The 20,689-nt window shown below is 32.3% G+C and overlaps 1 protein-coding gene across 1 annotated transcript; it reads right to left on the bottom strand.

Annotated features, from left to right (window-relative positions):
• Positions 1–8,699: 8,699 nt before the first annotated feature.
• On the bottom strand, positions 8,700–15,653 carry LOC118043909 (autophagy-related protein 11). The gene is made up of 5 exons (XM_035052025.2): positions 13,784–15,653; positions 10,986–12,663; positions 10,347–10,567; positions 9,768–9,948; positions 8,700–9,379 (listed from the first exon to the last, which is right to left on the bottom strand). Exons 1-5 carry the CDS (start codon positions 14,725–14,727, stop codon positions 8,963–8,965), a joined length of 3,441 nt encoding a protein of 1,146 aa, XP_034907916.1. The 5' UTR covers positions 14,728–15,653; the 3' UTR covers positions 8,700–8,962.
• Positions 15,654–20,689: the final 5,036 nt, after the last annotated feature.

Genomic DNA, 20,689 nt, shown 5'->3' on the forward strand with positions numbered 1-20,689 from the left:
ATCAGTTATTTTGGTTATTAAAATATAATCAATTCCTTCTAAATGAAAAATATTTTTTAATATATATTTTTAAATGAAGGACATCTTTGTATAATGCTTTATTCGATTTCATCTTAGATCTGTCGTTGATATTTGAGCATACATGAATCCAATTTTTGTAACTTTGTATTGAATGGAGATACGAATATACAATATCCCAACCTTATTACTCAAATTTCCCTCTTCATACTAATTTGAGAGGGAAAAAATAAACTTCTTTGTTTTCTCGGTTGAAACTTACTTCCACGAAAACATGAAGAAGAAGAAGAAGAAAAGAAGAACAAAAGCAAGTCATGAGATGATACAATATAACTATGACTTAACTTGTGGGCAGGCTAAACGGGAAGATGATCGTGATCAGGTGGCGGTGGGGGTGGGGGTGCGCCATCTTGGACGACTGTTGAAGGGGGTGAAGGTGAAGGAGCAATCTTATTTTTGGTGAAGAGGAGGGCCATTACATCGCCTGAACAATCTCTGATAGAGAGGAAGATTGCTGCAAAAATTCCAGCAGCACAGTAAAGAAGACAAAGGGCTGCAATAATGAGGAAAAAGATGTCGAAACAAGCTATTAATTTGGATTGGTCCGACGCAGAACGTGCTGTCTCGACGATAAGTTTGAGGGTTGTGTAAGCTATACTGGCCACAATTAAAAGGGCCACGGTCTGCAAACATAATCCACACATCCATCGAATCCCGAACTTTGATCCACACATGTTGCTTCCTGCTCACCATTTACCACCTGCAATATTTCACATGAACTAAGACTTCTGATACTGCATACCCAGCATATTACATTTCTCCGAAGACAATAAGCATAGGGGAGGAAAAATAAATTTACGTACCTGACAATTGACATGCTTAAACAAGGAGCTCTTAATTAGATCTCAATGTTCCTCTTCGAAAACTGAAGCTTTTTCCCCCCCTGAAATGCTTAGGAAGAAGAAGCAGCGGCAGCAGCATACAAGAACTCATCAAAGATGACATGCGTTAGAATGCTTTAAAGAGCGATGCGCGATATCTTTCATGAATAGTTTACTATTTTGATGAATCCGACAAATCTTCTGTTACCTTCTATGGATGACAGGATCTTGAAAGCAAAAGGAAATGCTACAACGCATAGATTTTCTTCTATTTTTTAAAAACAAGGTAGACAAAGTTTTTCATTGTTATAGAAGAAGCGTTTAAACATATCTAAAATTATTTAGGGTTTATACAAAGATTACTTAAGAATTAGATTTTTTTTTTTTGTTGCTTTGAATAATTACTTTAAGATTGGGTAAACTGGTTATCGTAAAACACAAGTTGTCTAAGGTTTTTAGTCTCTAATGGTAATCCACAGCGTGTAGGCAGAATCAAAGTATAACATTCTCTATATAAAATAACTTAGTAATTTCAAGTCTATGGATCATTTATATAACGTCACATGAGCCTTTCTAAAAACATAAGTGATCTCTCTATAGCAAATTCTCATGTAGGTCAATTCAGTATATATGTCACCTAATAAGCACCTACATATTAGTTCTAGGAATCCCTCATGTCATAACTCCTTTTTGAGTTATTCCCCAAATTCATCTTCTTTCTTTCCAAAATAAAAAAATAAATAATAAAAACAAGAAGACTGGTATTTTGGCAAAAGCAAGTTGAAGGGATTTCAAATGTAAAAATAAATAAATCAAGCTGTAATTTTGGATGGAATCAGGAGCTTAATTGTACCATATTTTACCAAAAACCGGAGAAACAATGCAGATTCAAGGTCAAGTTACATGATTATTGGACAAATTTGCATAAAAATTAGATTTTTAAAAGGTCAATTTTGTTTAATCATGGACCAAATTAAAGTTTAGTTATGTTTAAAAATTAATTAGGGTCCAACTTAAAGATCTAATTAGGTACAAGGACTTAATTATACTTTAAATGGGTCAAATTAATTTTATTAGGGGTTTAATTGGTGAAATATTAAGTTTGGGGGCCCAATTTGAGCTTAATTGGGAAGTTTAGAATTTTAGGAGACCAAACTTAATTTTTTTACAAAGTTAATCGGTTCAAATTATGGGTAAAATTGTAAGAAAATCAAAGTTTTAGGGTCAATTAAGGGCTAAATTAAAGAAATTCACAGCCAATGATCATTTCACCAAAGACGTCGAACAATGGAGACTTAATTGATTGAAATCATGGGTGAAATTGAAGACAATTCAAAGTTTAATGGTTAATTGAGGGTCACATTACATAAATTCAAGACTAGGAACTAATGTGAAAAGGGAACTGAAATTCAAGGTTAACATTGGAGTTTGGTAGGGGGAATTGCATAAAATTAAAAGTTTAGGGTCAATTAAGGTTTTAATTGAAAGAAATTAAAAAATAAAGGATAAAATTAAACTTTGGCCAAAACCCTAAATTAAAACCCTAAAAATTCCAAAATGATGGCATTTTGAACAATTAAAAAAAAAACAGACGACGTGTCATTTGGTGACTATTCATCTTCTTTCTCATTTAAACCAGAAAAAGCTACTCGAGTGGCCTCCTTTTCGAGACATTTAATGCTTCATCTTTTCACCAAATTTGAAAAAACTTGCACGTAAATGATGACCTGATATCTGACTACATTCTAATATGATCTTTGCTGGTCGATTGACACCACAGTGACCTCGGCACCACCCTAAAGTGCCCGACTTAGCCAGCCCTTCTGCAACAACCTTTTCAAGCCATGATGACAACTTTGAGCCAACGGTTGAGATCTTTCTCAGCTGAATCAATGGCTAAGGTTTGTCCCTAAAAGATACAAAGTGTCCCTCTTCCATCTCTTATGAATAGAGGTGGATTTCATGCCTCAAGGGAGGAGAGATCATAAGCCAAAGTTAAGAAGAAAAAAAACACATCTTTTTGCCTAGTTTTTCTTTCCCCCCTCTTGGCAACCACTTTGGCCACTTCCTTCGCAACACCTTAGTCGTTGTTGCTGCCATCAACCATACTCTAGTCCTCCCTGCAATACCAGGAATGACTCCAATAATTGTTTGCCTTTAGCCAAGCAAGGTTGTGCCACGTCCTCGTCTTGTTTTTCCCTCGTCCTGATACGGCCATTGCATGATTTTTCATGCAATAACCAAATAATTAGCATGGTTGTTGGGTCAGGCTAACAACCATTCGAGCCTGGACTGGACTTGACCTAGATGGCTCTGTCGGGTCCAACCCACCTTAAAAAAAGAAAAAGGGTTTGTTGGGTCACCAATGGGTTGGGCTGGACCTGTTTTGACCTAGCTCGGATGACTAGGTTTTTTAAAATTTAGAAGAAGAATAAAATGTAGAATCAGCTAGGTTTTTTAAAATTTTGAAAGATTTTAGTGAACCATTATGGAATTGGTGTATAACTTATAATAAATTATCATTAAGTGTTTACCATTAAGTCAAATTATGGGTAGAGTAAAGCCGGTTATGATAGGAACATTAAATGGATAAAAAACATGTTACCTAAAGGGAATAGGCTATAATATAACTTATAAGTTACAAAATCCATGATAAAACCTTATGATCTAGGATACCAAAAAAATGATATGTGCATAAACTTGATATGTTGTATCATAGTAAACATATAAATTTTACCTAGCGCAAAACCTATCAACATGCTCGGTAATAATGGTAAAGGAAGGACATTTATCGAATATAAAAAATAAGATACTTCTCAATCACTCTCAGGGTGCAAATGTTATTTATGTCTCCAAAGATTATTGAGCATATGACATGGCATCATTCATATGATTAAGTGGATGAAGTCATGGTACACTCTTTTAATGGTGAAGCTTGAAAGCAGTTTAATAAAGTACATCTTTAATTTTTAATGGAACTGCAGAATGTATGTTTTGGCTTGTATACAAATGGATTTAATCTATGGAGATCCTTTACTACACTTTATTCTTGTTGGCCAATCATTTTAACAATTTACAATTTGCTTTTAGGGATATGTATAAAACTGGAATTCATGATTTTATATATGATCATACTTGGTCCTTACAATCCAGGTAGGAATATAGATTTTTATCTTTAACCATTGATTGATGAGTTAAATCTATTATGGTCAGTTGGGGCTTTAACATATAATATCTCAAGAAAATAGAATTTTTAAATGAAAACAACTTTGATGTAGACTATAAATCATTTTCTTGTGTATGAGAAGGATATGGAAAATTAGCTTGTTTATATTATATGGGTAATAATAAGGTATTTACATTAAACAAAATTGGTAAAACTCCTCCTTTTTATTGCTGCTAGATATTCTTGCCAAGTTATTATCGATTTAGAAATAATAACAACTTCTTAAAAGGTAAAGTTGAAAGGGATATTATACTACAATCATTATCAAGTTAAGAAGTGTATGATAAAATTTCATAATATGAGGGCATTATATTTGGTTTTCATGTTGGTATGCAAAAGTTCCATCATTTTGGTGTAATACACAATTGGGTAAAGTAAAGTATTTTTTAGAAGCTTTCTTATTAGAAAATTAATGCCATCCATTATAATTTAAATGTCATGCATATCAAGAAGAATGTGTTTAACAATATTTTTAACATTGTCATGAACGTGAAAAGGAAAACAAATGACAATATAAAAGCTAGAATAGATCTAAGTATGTATTTTGACTGTGGGAATATAGAATTGGTTAATGATGAGTTTTGTGTTGCAAAGCTCAAAGCCACATTCATGTTAGACAGGGATGGACAACTTTTTCTCTCTAAATGGCTTAAAAGTCTGCAATTTCTTGATGGATATGCTTTAAACATAGCTAAATTAATGAATTTAGAGGAATGCAAATTGCATGGAATGAAAAATCATGACTGTCATATGTTTATACAAATATTAATTCCAACTACTTATATGACTTATTGTTAAAAGGGATATGAGATACACTCAGGAAGATTAAATATTTTTAAAAGATATTTGTTTGAATAAATTGCATTCCGATCACATGGAGCAGCTTGAAAACAACATCATTAAGATAATTTACAAACTTGAAATGATCTTTCCTCCCTCTTTCTTTGACTCAATAGAGAATTTTCTCATTCATTTAACTTATGAGGAAAACATTTAAGGTCATATATAATACAAATGGATATATCCATTCGAGAGATTAGGGATTGCATGCATCCTTAGTAATTGTCCATTTAAAAAAAAAAAAACATTCAGTAGTTATTCATCTACAATTACTTATTCAACCTTAAGAAAAATGTTAAAACTAAAGCACATGTTGCGACTTTAATATGTGAGGCTTATTAGTATTTTAGACGACCATTCATCAAATAATATAGTGAGTAGATAGTTGACAAATATCAAATCTAAACAAGCACATAATTTTGTGTTATTTAACTATGATGAATTATCATATTTTGTTCAGTAAGTAAATTATAAAATTATATATATTTAAAATAATCTTCTCTTATATTCTCTTGCAAAAAAAAATATCAATTAACTTCCTTGTAGGCAAAATTATCAATTATTGTTATCTCAGAATCCTAAATGTTAGTGAATCTTAAATCTACAAATTAAAATATGAATAATTTATCATGCAGTTTAAAACACTTGTAAGTATTACATGCTTATCTATTATTTAATTCATAACTAGTAAGTTTAGTTGGATTCAAGAAGAAGATCTATTATATATGCATGAAAAGCTTAAAATAGATGAACATCAAACATTGATTAAACATTTTAACAATGCAAATTACGAGGAAAAAGCATTGCTCACATAAACTAGGGCTTGTTCTGAAGGGATAAAACTTGGAGCAACAACAAGATGTCCAACACCAGAAAGGAATATACAATAGGAGCAAGCATGTGTATATTTGGATGTACTTTCTCTTCCCTCTCCTGGAACTTCTGGTTTAAGGTTGTTTCCTCCCTCTTTTCCTCCTCCTCCACCATTTTATGAATTTTAACCTCTTGTTTAAAAAAAGTATGTATGGAATTTAGTTTAATAAATTATTGTGTATGTATGGAATTCAATTTATAATACTTCATATTTTTTTGATGATGTTGTTGTGAGTTAAGGGTTAATAAAAAAAAAATACATTTAGGATTTTAAATACTAAACAACAAAAAGAGAAAGTTTGAAACACCAACAAATCAAATGTCTATTAGAAATGTTTGCTCACATTTCATCAAAAGGTTAGAGAAGATTTTGGCATTTTCAAATAAATAGACAACATAATAGTCCATTAGGAGTTAAGGTGCATGTCCATCGCCGATTTCAGTGGCAATATTCGCTCACATTTAATTGAAAAGTTACATAAGGTTTTGGCATTTTCAATGAAATCAGTGAAGAAATAGTCTATCAAAAATTAATCTTTTTTATTTCAGATGGAATTGGCAACGGGATAGTCCGTAAAGAATTAATATTGCTGATGGACTTCCCATTTGAATATGGACTGTTATAAAATCTAGTTTTTTGGCATAAATATTTCATCAACCACTCCATCAAAAAAATAAGATACTAGACAAAAACGCTAACAAAAAGAAAATTCCCGACCAAAAACTTGCCAACAACATGGAATTTTAACTTCTTTTCATCATCTTTATTTACCATTAAGCTAATATTAAAACCAATGTTCTCACCAAAAAATAACCTCCGGTGACGACACAAGTAGTTGCATAAAACTTGTATGTTTATGGTTGAGTCCCGCCTAATATTGAAGAAGAAACCCTCCCCTCCCTTCATAGCCTCACCTACTATTCTGAGATTATTATGGATTTCATTTCAATTAATAATTATATTGAGTTGATTACGCATTTGTCTGAGATTTCAATCTACATCCGAAAGATAAATGTGGAACCTAAATTCTTATCAGATTTTTGTTCAGCAGAAAGAACTTAATTTTTGTATCCAAAGTAATTGCAAAAACAGTTCCGATTTTTTATATTTTAATTTAATTACATTTGTGCTGACCTCAAGAAACAACACTTGCCGACGTTAAATATCGCAGTCTCCCATGGATGCACAGTAGAATACATTTACTAACATGCCGCGTGCATCTGTAATTTAGTATCTTCCAATTTTCACAACACTAGAGCTGAATCATCAATGTGATAAGCATTTAATTAAGTAGAAAAGTGGTTAAAATAACATGTTTCCTCCTTGTCTTTGAAGGTATTAGAGAAACCAGATGTGCTTAATTATGCATGGAAACTAGATCAGAGGTGATATCCCTTTAGGAAATGAACAAAAACTTAAAGAAAACATGCTTCAAACCTAATATTTTCACATTAGAAATTAGTTCTGACATTGATAGAATCATCAAATTTAATCCTAAACTGGAAAACAATATTCATAATGAGAACCTCTATTGCGTACCCTTTTTTGTTTGGAGAAGAAGAAGAAGAAGAAGAAGAAGAAGTCATTGTAGCTATAACTTCATAGGCCTTCGCTCGTTACATTATATCGATCTTCACCAATTTCATTGACAGAATAATGTGTCCCTCAGCCTTATATCCATCCTCTTTAGGCCTCACAAGTCCATAGCGGCCATCAGTTTTACTTGACAAGTTCGGTAGAGGTATCTGAGCCCTGCCCACCAAGCTTATACCATTAGAGGTTCCTGGGTTACTCTCAGAGGAGGATCCATACCTAAGCACCTCAACATACAAAAACCTGCAATCCCTGGAATTGTCTAACTTCATACGACACTTCTGGTTCCATACAGGATCTGGAGAGCCTACGTCGCGAGATGTTGCAAGTTTATCATCTGGGTGAACCCAAAATACAACACGGTAATCCCTGGTGGTTACTGAAGGATAGGTGCTAGGGTTGTCTAAACCCTCTGCATGGTCGATGCTCAAAAGCAAATCAATATCATAGTCCTTCTCTATGGCTATTCTCTTAGTCCTTGTAAACATTCTTCTTCTGTTCATCATCTTCATTGTTGTATCTTTGTTTGGACGACTCCTTTTTCTATCTAAACCAACCTGCACGTAATTAATAGGAAGAAGAATAATCAGTTTAGCATCTAGTACAAAATCAAGATTGAGAAATTAATTATAATTTAACAAGTAATTAACGAGAAAGAAAGAAAGAACACGTACAAGTATTATACTTTGTCCTTTAATATTTCATGGACGGCTCCTACAAGAAAAGAAAACAGCTTGCCGAGTGTTTCTGGTGCCCTCTTCTCACATGCATAAAGAAAAACTATATATGTTGATGGAGGAGGAGAAGAGCAAGTGTTGATTGGAATTAAAAAGAATAGAGAGAAGCTGTAGGTGGTCAAATTCAATTAGAGGGGTAAATAACATAAGATTCCGTCTGTCGTTTCAAGTTTTAGTAATTTAGAATTAAAAAGCTAGAAGAAACTTACTTGGATTCGGCGTCTTTGTAAGTATTGGACCCCACAATATTTAGGGTTTCCTAGAGATGGGCTTGCAATTAAGAAATTTGCTTGAGATAGACTTGTTATAGGAGATATATTTATTAATTTGATACTGCCACGTTGTTTGAGATCTTTGGCAGGGAAGAAGTGGAAGAAGTGTGAAAGACAGGTGTTAAAAAGGAGAAGTGTTTCTCCATGAAAAAGCTTGAAATTATTTGCTTTTTTAAGATAAAACTCGAAATAAAAAAAATTATATATATCCGGGCACATTGCACCAAGGTTAAATTCACTCTTCAGTCTACGAAACTCTTGATCAAACCTAGTTATATTCTGAATTGTATTTTATTTATATTTTTTTTGTACATGCTTGAAGAGAGTATAGAATAGATATACAAAGGTGGGGAATCAACTTAATTTGGATCATCAACTGTACACGAAGGAAAAACATGTTAAATTCCCACACGAGGACTTGTCTTTTTTTCTTTTCTTTTCTTTTTTTTCTTTTTTTTTTTAGATTATTATCTATGTACACTTTCTTTCTTCCATCACTTCTTGCTGCCTGGAGCAGGGGATCAGGAAGGAGGCGCTGAATGAATGGTTGAATCCGGTAACATGGCTACTGTCACTACAAAGTATTCACACCCGATAGGAAGATTGTATGGGTTCGAAGTCGGTCCCAAATTGAAGTTCAAACCGTCAGTCCCTTGGTCAGTGGTCAGAAGATCCACTTCATCTGCCTTGCCGTGCTCAGGCCTCGTTGAGGTGGGGAGCAATGGCTTTACAGCTTGGCGTTCTATATGCACAATCTGTCCAACAATGTAGCTGGGGCGGCTTGGGAGATGGTCTGTGAACAAGGCCACAGATTCAGCAGACAGGTAGTAGTTAGAGGTGTTCCGGTTGATAGCCTCATAATGTCCAGCTGAGTTCAGAACAAATGCAGCAATCTCATGGACTTCCAAACGGCTAAAGGATATCCTTTCCTTGTTTGCCTGTAGAAAAACATCAACAAAGATATAAAGCTTTTGTAGTTGGAAGATAAAAGCACAGGGCACCATGTAAAAGGGATCCCAAGGGCAAAACAAATTGGTATGGCAAGTAACAGTTGAAACTTAACAACTTGCTAGAGAAGCATCAAATAACCAACCACAGTTTGAGGGCTCCACTGGAAACAAAGGCCAAAAGCTGAGCGAAGAACTGATGAGGGTCAAGTTTAAAACCAATGACCACAAGCAATTGATTGGGGGGGGGGGGCATGAAGATTCGTGTATAGTAGTTAGAAGGGAAAGCACGTTTTGGAGCTTGTAAACAGTAAATCAGCAATTGAACATCCTTGAGTACAAAAATGAAGCATGAACACCATCAGCAAGTTAAGAATACCTGCTTCTCAAGTTGATGCTTTTTGTATAAAGTGACAACCAGCTCTTTCTTCTCTTCCAATTCTTTTCCAAGCTGTTCGTTTGCAGCTTCAAGCTTTGGGTACTTGTCAAGCAGCTCTGCAAGGACACTAATGCATTTCTGGAATTCAGCAGCACCCTCATCATCATTGTCATTGCTGGAACTGAAAATAATCAAATTAAAGTAATGAAACCATGGCTGTTGTCATTGTCAAAACTTAAAAAAATGAGATTTTACAAAAAGGATAGCAATTCAGTCCATCAGCAATCACCAAATAAATTTGATGTCACTGCCAACCTCTATAAGAAATTACTATGAATGAAGCCCCAAAAGAATTCCTGCAACCCTTAAATTTAAGATTTCTCGAAACAGATATCAATATTTGAATGTAGAGAGAAAAGGAAAGAGGTTAAAATAGTGTAGGATAAGCTATTTCAAAACAAAATTCCATCAACACCAACAAATTTCAAGACAAAGCAAGGGGATAAGGAGCACTGAGTTTTGCAACAGAGTTAAAGTTTATCTGAAGAAAGTAAAATGGAGAGCATTCTGGAAAATTACTTGGCCATAGATTGAGCTAAAGCACGCAAAGAATCAGCAAAACCAGCAACTCCACCAGGAGCATATACACAGCACCTAAGTCTTTCAAAAAGGCCATGGAGTTTCACAGCAGATGCACGCAGTTTATTATATTCTGAGGCCCTCCGATCAGCTGCACAAAGATTGGTTTGAGCTTCCTCTCTTGCTTCATGCAAGCAATTCTCCAAGTGAGCACAATTCATCTGTTGTATAGCAAGAAGTTAAGATTATCAGTACAGGTTAAGACCAGTTAATAAATGCATTTGATAATAAATTTTATGCAAAGAAAAAGAAAGAAGGAAATTGAAGCCAAACACAATTCAAGAACTGCAGGAAGCTGATTACTTAGGAAAATGACTTGTTATTAGGGATTTTAGGAATCTATTGTCTACTAAAAAGCCTTTCCATCACAGAAAGTTAAATAAATAGCATCAAACCATATGCACTAACAAAAATTATGACCCAAGAATTTCAATAATGGTGAGCAACAAGGTACAATTTCTAAATATAGGTAACGTGAAACATCACTGAGAACAATAACTCAACAATATAATTGAAACATAAGAGCAACACAAACACCAAGAAACTGCAGGTTACAAAACATAGTTGAAGTGCCAGTACCTGAGATTCATCAAGGAGCTTCTGACTCATTTCTAATTCCCTAGTAAGCATGGCAGCCTCCTCGACAGCAGCCTTGAGCTTCGCTTCAGTTTCACTCAATTGTTTTGAATTTTCTGCAAGTGCATTTTGCAATTCTAACATAATTCCATGGTCACCACTAACTTTAGGCTCAGCAACTGCATCTGAAGGAGAGACATCAAGAGGCTCCGGCATACTCTCAGCTGTGGAACTGTTTGTCAGTGACATGCCCAGTTGTCCCACCATCTTACCCTTCCCATCTTTATCACAAACTTGCAGCTCTTCACGATGTGGCTCCACCATTGATGAATCCAACTGAGTATTGAACATCCCAGACGAGTCCATCATATTTTCATCAAACCCTTCTCTACCTTTGCTTAGTTGCCTGGTGAAAAGCCCCAGCTTTGAATTCAAAGAATTAGAAATGCAAGAAACCTCATCCATGGGCTCTGAGGTCATTGCATAAGGCATGGGTGCTTCACCACTGGAAATTTCTGGTTTGAAGTCTTCAGTCTTTGCAGCCAAAAGAGCATAGTCTGATGCATCTTTACTATTTGAAAGTTTCTGCCCCTGCAAATACTGGTCAGCCAATCTCTGCTCTAGTTCTTGAATGCGCTTCTCATATGACACACACTGTATTTGCTTTGCCCTAAGCAAAGATTGGAGATGCTTTCCATACTCATCTTTCAGCCGCAAGGCTTCAGTTGTCTTATCTGCATTCTTCAATAGACTACCCACTGTACTTTCATCCATTGACTCGTATTCAATTTCTGGGCAAAGTGAACATATCAAGGCTATTGCAGAAGCTAGTTCAGCTTTCAGTTTTGCATTCTCAACTTCCATCTTGCTAGTTCCAGCAATCTCTAACAACTCACAGCCCTCGAGGGGCTCATCAGAGCAATCTTTCTCAAGTGCTTCCTCACCAATTTCTTCCATCTCGGCTGAGCGAGAACTCTCATTAGACATAGACAATGAGCCTTTCAAGCTTGCAGTCTTGTCACTTTTTGAAGGAAGTCCAACCAAATAATCAGGAGCATAACGGTCCAAGTCTGAGATGTCAATATCAAGCAAATTAGTGTCAAATGGAGATATATTGACATCACACTGATTAGGAGTATCATATAACCCCATTGATGCTAATATATCTCTTGGTATATATGAACTGTATGCTTTCAGAAACTCCTCCCGTCTCCTAACCTCAACCTCCCTCCTTGTAGCAAGCTGCTCAGCCAGTTGTCCAGCCATGCCCATGTAAAGTTTCATAGAGGCCTTTCTTCTCACTACTTCAGCAAGGCAGCCTCTGTATGCAGAACCAGTCGCATGGAATAGTTTTAGGTCCCTAAAAATATCATCCTGACGCAACATTGCCTCTCTAAAAACAGGAAACCTTAACTTCACATCTTTCATGAGGAAAGTAACATAGGCGATCTTTTGTAGGAAATCATGCACAAAGATGTTCATCTCGTTCTTCTTATCCTTGCAAAAACCAAGCAGCTTGGAAATTAAATCACCAAGAGCCAGCATGTTGGGCAAATGACTCTTTTCATGGACATCATACATAAGACCCAGGGCTGAAACTTCAGTATGGAGACGAGTTGAGGAGGAAAACTGGCATGACAGACAATCATGCACAAGTTTCTTTACCGTGCTTACATCGACTCTGCATAAATACAAGTTCACAGCCATCAATCAGTGGTATGTACATTATCTTCCTACATCCTAACTGCTGCAGCATTTAGTATGACTTGAAAAAACAGAAACTTTAGGTTTTACTTGCAAATTGGTATTGACAAAAATTTATGATTTGGGAACTTATTAATGTTACCATATTAGAACCATTTGGTATTTTACTTTAGTAGGGAGTTTGCTTCTTTAAAACCATCAGGATTTAAAGAATTAAAAATTGAATTTTAGAATTCTGTTTTTTTGTGGATTTCAGGAAACTAAGGTTCTCAAAGATTCATGAAACGCATCTTTTGGATTTTGAGGGATTAGCTTAGTGAATTCTAGGTTTTCTATCTTTTCCTTATTTCCCAAGGTTTGTGGATAAAACACCAACAGGGTACTTGATGATTCAATCAAGTTATTGCACTCACTTGAATGTCTTAAAATTTCCAAAGACACACACCAGCTGAAATTGAAATCTAGAAGTGAATCGTGTCCATAATCATTATTCATTTATGACCAGCTCCTACTTCAAACAAAAATTGCCAGGCCAATGGCATTGAGCCAAATCATAAAGTTGGACTGCTACTCTTATTGTCCTTTAAGGTGAGAATCTAGCTGTAGGTTGTCTTTAACAAAATATTCAACAGCAAAACAGGCATCAGATGGAGAAAAGGTTGCGAGTACATTTAAATATTTTTATTTATCTGCCCACAAGAGGGAATCAAAGGTCTAAAACACACGGACTACTTTTGAAAAAGAACAAAAATCCAAGTAATATCATCCATAAAAAAGACAGACTAGTGACTAATATTGAATGCAATCACCACTGAGCAGCCATCGTACCATGTGTTCCTATGTGCTCATCACTTGCAAAAAAAACTCAGGCCAGGAATTAGATAAGATTGGCATAGCAATGAACCAGCTATATCACAGAAATTACAGGGAAAGCTATAAACTCAATCCTTGACAGTGCTAAGATGTATTATCACAGCAATGCTTCAAAAAATTCAACTTACTGCATCAATCAAGAAATTTTTAACAAGCACAAAATCATACAGAAAAATTAACAAATAGGAAGGCAGTTCAACTGTTTGAAATTGAAGTTAACCAACCTCAAAGACTGCATTATGCTCTTCTGTTCATTGATGGATGGCTGACGCTCCTTGATGGCAAGATCTAAATTCCTAATAGATGATGAAGCTCCACAAGCAAATAATTCTTCCACTTTGCGCTTTGCATCACCAAACTTTTGCTTAAACTCTAAAACCTTCTTCTCAAACTGCCTATGTGAATGGCTACAATTATCCACGGCCCTCCTCAAGTCATCTTCCTCCACAAAATCGACTAAACATTTACGTGAATCAGATTGCAAGGCTGGATGAAGCTTGATCGACCTCAGTTTCTCTAAATCTCTCTCAAAATTTGTTAAGAGATCTAAATGTATCCTGTGTTGTTGTGTATAACGCTTCATGAACTCTGAGTAGTTCTGAAGAATTGCCCTGTAGAATTGCTGCACATTAATCCTAGCAACCTCCATTGCCCTCTCCTGAACCTTTTGCTCCGTCAATAACTTCAGGCAATGTTCATGCTTGACTTGGGTTCTACTATAAATTGCATAGCCCCTATGGTAATGGTATCTAAATTGTTTCTCATAAAAAGGCAAAACCCTCAAAGCTGGGTCTGGAGCATCATCTAAAGGATGGGGGTCATGCGAAGAAGGTGGTGGTGGAGGGTCTGCAATTTCAAGTAGATCAATTTGTTCGAGTGGAGGGGGAAGGGGATTGGTTTGCATCCTTGCTTTGTTAAATATAAACACTTCCCCATCGCTAGATGGGAGCTTGTAAGCAGAAAGCGGCTGCTGAGGTTCAAGTTTCTTTTCCAAACACAGAACAAGCTGGTCATTGAAGTTAATCCCAGCATATGATTCGATATCACGCATAACCGTCTCCACATGCGTTGTTTCATCATAATAAAGTTCAAGTGAATGGCCATTTTCTGCTATATGAACTACAAGCCTGGTCTGATTTACCAAGCCTTCTGTGATGCTTGAACTCATCTTATCTTTAGAGCAGAATTATACACCTCAAAATGAAATCCAACAAGAAACGCCAATACTAAGAGATAATTTAAATAAAAAAAATCCCCAAAACCATTTGACTATACGAAAATGATTCAATTCAAGCCCTTAGAACCCAAAGGGAGATTTCCAGACTGTTAGAGCTTTATTCCTACCTTATTACCAGTAAACTGAAATCTGCAAAACAAGCAAATATACCATAAACCCAGAGAGATTGAATCAACGAAGCACCAATTTTTATCAACCCACCGTGAAACCACACCAACCAGAGATTTTATCAAAGACAAAAAGCCCCAACCTTTAGCCTCAAATCCTCCACAAAACCCCAAATCAGCATCTTTTCACCTCAAAACTCCTCCAAGCAAACAAAATCACAGCGGGCCCACGAATGATTACACTAAAACAACCCAAATTCATCACCGACCCATCACCAAAATCAAGTAAACCCACGAATCATTTCACTAAATAAACCCAGAAATTTGCTCTCACAATACCAAGAAGAAAAAAAGGACAGCGAAAAATCAGAGAGACAAAATCAAAAGACACATTTTTTATTAACGTATTCTAAAGAGAGAAGATCGAAGTGGAGGATTAAGGCATCAAAAGTGGTTACGTTACGAGACTAAAGAGGAATTTTAGTGTCTCTCTGTCTATAAACGATGGTTCTCTCCACGAAGCCTCTTTGATTGGAAGTAATTTTTTTTTCCAATGATTTTGTTGGTGTTAGTTTTTTTTTTTTTTTTGGTTGAATACATAAAAGTAGCAAGAGAAATGGCGATTAAGATAATACAAAATAAAAGAAAATCAAAGAGAACCTTCACCAAAGGGCAGCAGAGGAGCTCTCTCTCTCTCTCTCTCTCTCTCTCTGCAATATGTTTGGAAGAACTAAGAAGAGAGAAAAGCAAGCAGCTTTATATCGTTGGAGTTGGAGACTAGATTATTAGTATCATTTATTATATATTAATTATTATTTCCTTATTCCTATTATTAAAGACTCTCCTGATCAATTAATTATTAATTAATTAATGACTTGTTTTGTTTTTCTTGTGATAGAAGTACCCTTCTGGTTCATTTTGTACTTTGGGCAACGGTGCCCGCTTATTATGTGATTTTGGTTAGCTGGCCCTTTTATAATAACTTTGATCAAATCAGCCCCTCTATTTCTAATTTTGGAATGCATAAACCCACCATGAAAGGCAATTATGACTTTTCTGAATCTAAAATCATGAAACATAAGGGGTTTTACAGTAGTTAAAAGAACATAGAGGACTAAAATCATAAAATGAATCCAAAATCATTGAACTTAATCCTCTCTCCCCATTCTCGTTTGAGACTAAATTGAAAAGAAAAAAAAAAAAAAAAACAGAGAGCGAGAGACTAGAGAGAGAGAGATTGTCTATCCAAGTCTGAAAAAGTACAAGTTCCTATGACAAATTGGAGCCTCGAAACCCCATATAAGTTGTTTGAAGACAAACACGTAGACATTTTATATTGGGATTCTGTTAGGGTTACATTCATACGGATGTCTGATTTTGCAATGAATTTATTTAGTGAATAGTTTTTGATATTATAATAATTATTATTTTTAAAGATATTTAATTTTTAAAATATATTAAAATTATTAAAAAGTTAATTAAAAAAAAATTTAAATCTTGAAAAACATATTTTTAATACAAAAAACAAACCCTCACTATAATTTTTGCTTTCAAGAATTAGAAGGAAGAAGTATAGCCTAGTTGATAGTATTGGTATATTTATTTTTTAAATTTTTTTTATTCAAAAAATATATTAAAATAATATTTTTATTATTTTTTAAAAAATTATTTTTAATATCAGCGCATTAAAATAATTTTAAAACACCAAAAATATATTAATTTAAAGTAAAAAAAGTAAAAAAATTTTAATTTTTTTTCAAAAACGCTTTTGAATCGCAAACACAAACCTGTTTGGAAACGTTGCTCAGGTGTTTTATTAAAAAATATTTTTTTTATATTTTTTAAATCATTTTAATATGTTGATATTAAACATAATTTTTTAAAAAAATATATTATTTTAATATTTTTAAAAACAAATACTTAAAAAACAATTATTACCTTAGTGTAAAACAACACCTAGTTCAACCAAAGGAGAGCACAGAGTTTTTATACTTAGTTTTAATTATTTTCATCTTTTTATTAATTTAGTGTTTTGAGAATTAATTCAAAGATAATTCGATCACTAAAATGATTTTACCATAACACCAGTTGCTTGCATTTAAAGTAATCAAAATTAAAATAGTAGAGATTCGAGAAACTTCAAGGTGGGAACTGTAAGGGGAAAAAAAAATCGAAGGAAAACAAATTTCTTTTAAAGTAATCTAAGAGGATGAACTCTTACTCACATCAGCATTTACGAGATCCAACGAACTGAAGAACTTAGTAATTTAAAATCTAAAGCACTCTGGCTTTTAAAAAACAAATTAAAATGAGTAATCAGATATTGGAATCAGAAAATTTATTTATTTTATGATATTAGATGCGAAACATGTAGTTGTAAATATTATGATCACTTGAGATTTATATGATTTTTAATTTTAAAGTTTATAAAATTAGTTGGGTACACACAAACTGACCCAGACACTTCTGTTAATAAAATAAAATTTTCACAAATAATTCTATAATTATTAATTATAACATATATAATTTATCAAAGTTCGACTATATAGAATGAAGTTCAACTTCTTTGTGTTAAGTGGTTGTTTAGAATTGTGTTTTTAAAAATTTTAATTGTTTTTATTTAGAATTAATTTTTTTAATTTTTTATATGTTAATATCAAAAATAAATAAAAATTTATTATTTTAATATATTTTCAAACAAAAAAAATACTTTAAAAAATATTACTATATTCTCCAACATTTCTTAAGTTTAGAATAAGATGAAGGATTAAAAGAATGGTAATGAATCTGAAAAAATAAACTGTTTAATTCAACCTTTTTTAAAAAAAATATCTTTTTTCTGAAAGAAGAAAAACCCTGGAAAATTCAGAACTCATTATCTCTACCTCAATGCAACTTGTTGGAAAACTGGACTCCGCATTCAGTGTCCTTTCCCTGGAGGAGAATTATTAAAGCAAATCTTTAATTGGATTTTTTTTCTTTCCTCCTTTAACGCAACCAATGAAAGCAAGCTATGCTATACTACTCTATTTGTTTTAAAGACTGGTTTTTAAAAAATTATTTTTTAAAATTTTATATATTTATTTTTTATTAAAAAAAATTAATCAATGAAAAAATATTTTTTTGATAAAAAAACACTTTCCAATAAAAAAATAGCTTAATTTCCAGAAAAGTATTTTCCTTTTATTTTAAGCGGAAAACACTTTTTAGAAGTTGTAAAAAATTTAACAATGTCATGTTATTTATTGATTATATCAAATTTGGATCCTTAAACTTTTAATTGCTATATATATTTTATTTTGAATATTTATTTTTCAATTTCATTCCTTAGAATTTAATTTTTATTTTTAATTTTGGTCTTTATTTTTATAATTATTATTTGTTTTTCCCTTATTATTTTTTAATTGAAATTTTTTATCTATCAAATTTGATTCTCATTCTTTTTATTGTTATTTATTTTATTTGAAATAATTTACGAAATTTTAATAATTATTATTTTAATTTCTTAATCTTTCATTTTTTTTATTTTTTAGATTTAATTTCTATTATTTTGATTATTATTTATTTTATTTGAGATAATTTATATTTTTTTTCAATTTCATTTTCATTCAACTTTTTAATTTGTAAGATTTATTTCTCATTATTTTAATAAACTTAAAAAAAATAAAGCGTTAATAAGTTATTTTACGGCTTATTTTTCATGACATAACCAAACACTGAAAAATATTTTTCCAACTTATTTTTCATTATATTACCAAACATTGAAAAATAATTCACTTTTTCAGAATTCACTTTAAAAAAAAAAATACTTTTCAGCAAACAAACAGAACCATAGTGTTTGTTTGTTTTCACGGTTCAATTATATTTTTTCAAGAAATTTTGTTCTTAATATTTTTTTATTATTTTAATATATTAATGTTAAAAATTAATTTTTTGAAAAAGCTATTATTTTAATATATATTTTTTTAAATAATACTTTAAAAAACAAACAATATATTAATCGAAGAATGTAAAATCTCGGGGAGGAATGTAGATTGTTGACCAGGCTACATGGATTTCACCTAGGCGTTCATGCAACAAACAGGTTAGTGGTCCAATCTGGAGGCTAAGATAGTGACTCACTCTGTTCACATACACGTTCTTTGCCCTACGAGAACAAGAGACAAAACTTTGTCCTGAAGCCAGGGCGAACATGGCTATTTCCTTGTAATTTCTCGAGTTATGATAATCTGCTTCCATCAGTTTCTTGTGAAATAAAAATGTGTTGTAATTTTATTTTTATTTTTTTTATGTTTTCTCCCTCAAGATTAGCTAAAAAAATCCTTTATCTATAAGTTTGTTATCGATATTGTCCTTCATATATCGTTTCGATCAATTTTACCCTTCACATTATTTGAGATATTAAACCCTACCTTTCCTTCCGGCCTGTTTCCATCCAAATTTGTTAACAAAATCAATTTGATACTCCCAAAAAATCCAGTATCGGTTTAAAATATTAAAATAATATTTTTTTATATTTTTTAAAAATTATTTTTTATATCAGCATATTAAAACGATCTAAAAATATAAATAATAATAATTTTTAGCAAAAAAACAATTCAAAATTTGAGGGAACATGGTACAACTTTGGCTCTTACAAATTTATTAAATTTATTGTTTAAAAATTAAAAGTTGACAATAAAAAATTAAAAATCAATTTAAACTAAAAATGTTGGGAAAATCGAATCCCATGTAGACTCGGGATTTAAAAAATAAAACATGTCTTAAATCTATAAGATGATAAAACTTAAAAAAATAAAAGAAAGAAAGATCTAATCCCGTGTAAAACCAAAGTTAAAAAAATTGGGATTTTCATATTTCAGTTTATTTTATTTCAAATTCTCACTATCAATTTTGTTTATTTCCTTGTAAATTTAACAAGTCATTAAGGAGTTGTCATGATCAATGGAATATTCAATTAATCAATTGATTTGCATGGAAAGTTGATGGAAGGGTATAAGTGGAAACATTCAACGATGTTGTTTGTTAAAATCAATAAATATGACTGGATAAGTATAACATTGATCACATTCCTTTTTAACCGTTAGTGTTTCTTTTTTTAAAAAAGATGTAAATTGTTTTTGTGTTTTAAAATTCTATTTAAAAACATTTAAGAGTTTTTTTTTTTAAAAAAAAAGATGTAATTTGTTTATGTTTTAAAAGTGTATTTAAAAAAAATTAATTTTTTTTTATTTTAATTTTTTTTGTATGTTTTTTAAATTGTTTTGATGTGTTTATATAAAAAATAATTTTTTAAAAATAAAAAAATATTTTTTATATATTTCTAACCGAAAAATACTTTAAAAAATAATTACATTCGCATTCTTAAACACTCCAAGATACAAGGTTGATGGCGCATGGCATGAAAGTGTGAGGTTTCAGTCATATAGGAGGATATTTGAGAGTGTAATACTAAATGCTTTTCAAAAGTGTTTTTTCGGTCGAAAATATATTAGAATAATATTTTTTATTTTTTAAAAATTATTTTTAACATAAACACATCAAAATGATATAAAAACATCATAAAATATTAATTTAAAACAAAAAATAAAAAAAATAATTTTTTCTAAAAAACTTTTAGAACATTAAAATAAACATATTTTACATCTATAGGGAAATCCTTGAAATCCATCCTTAAATTATATTATTCGGTGACAAAAAGCTTCACAATCTTAGAAGTGTTTAGAAACACAATTGTGTGGTCGTATTTTTTTAAAATTAAAATTTTTTTTAGCTAAAAATTAATT

This window comes from Populus alba, chromosome 6, assembly GCF_005239225.2.
Source record: "Populus alba chromosome 6, ASM523922v2, whole genome shotgun sequence".
Lineage (NCBI taxonomy): Eukaryota > Viridiplantae > Streptophyta > Magnoliopsida > Malpighiales > Salicaceae > Populus > Populus alba.

Coding starts and splice junctions, on each gene's coding strand:
- LOC118043909 (XM_035052025.2), bottom strand. CDS start 14,727: ATGAGTTCAAGCATCACAGAAGGCTTGGTAAATCAGACCAGGCTTGTA. Junction 9,949..10,346: donor TTAGCTCAATCTATGGCCAA/GTAATTTTCCAG, acceptor GATTATTTTCAG/TTCCAGCAATGACAATGATG. Junction 9,380..9,767: donor AGCATCAACTTGAGAAGCAG/GTATTCTTAACT, acceptor GTTTTTCTACAG/GCAAACAAGGAAAGGATATC.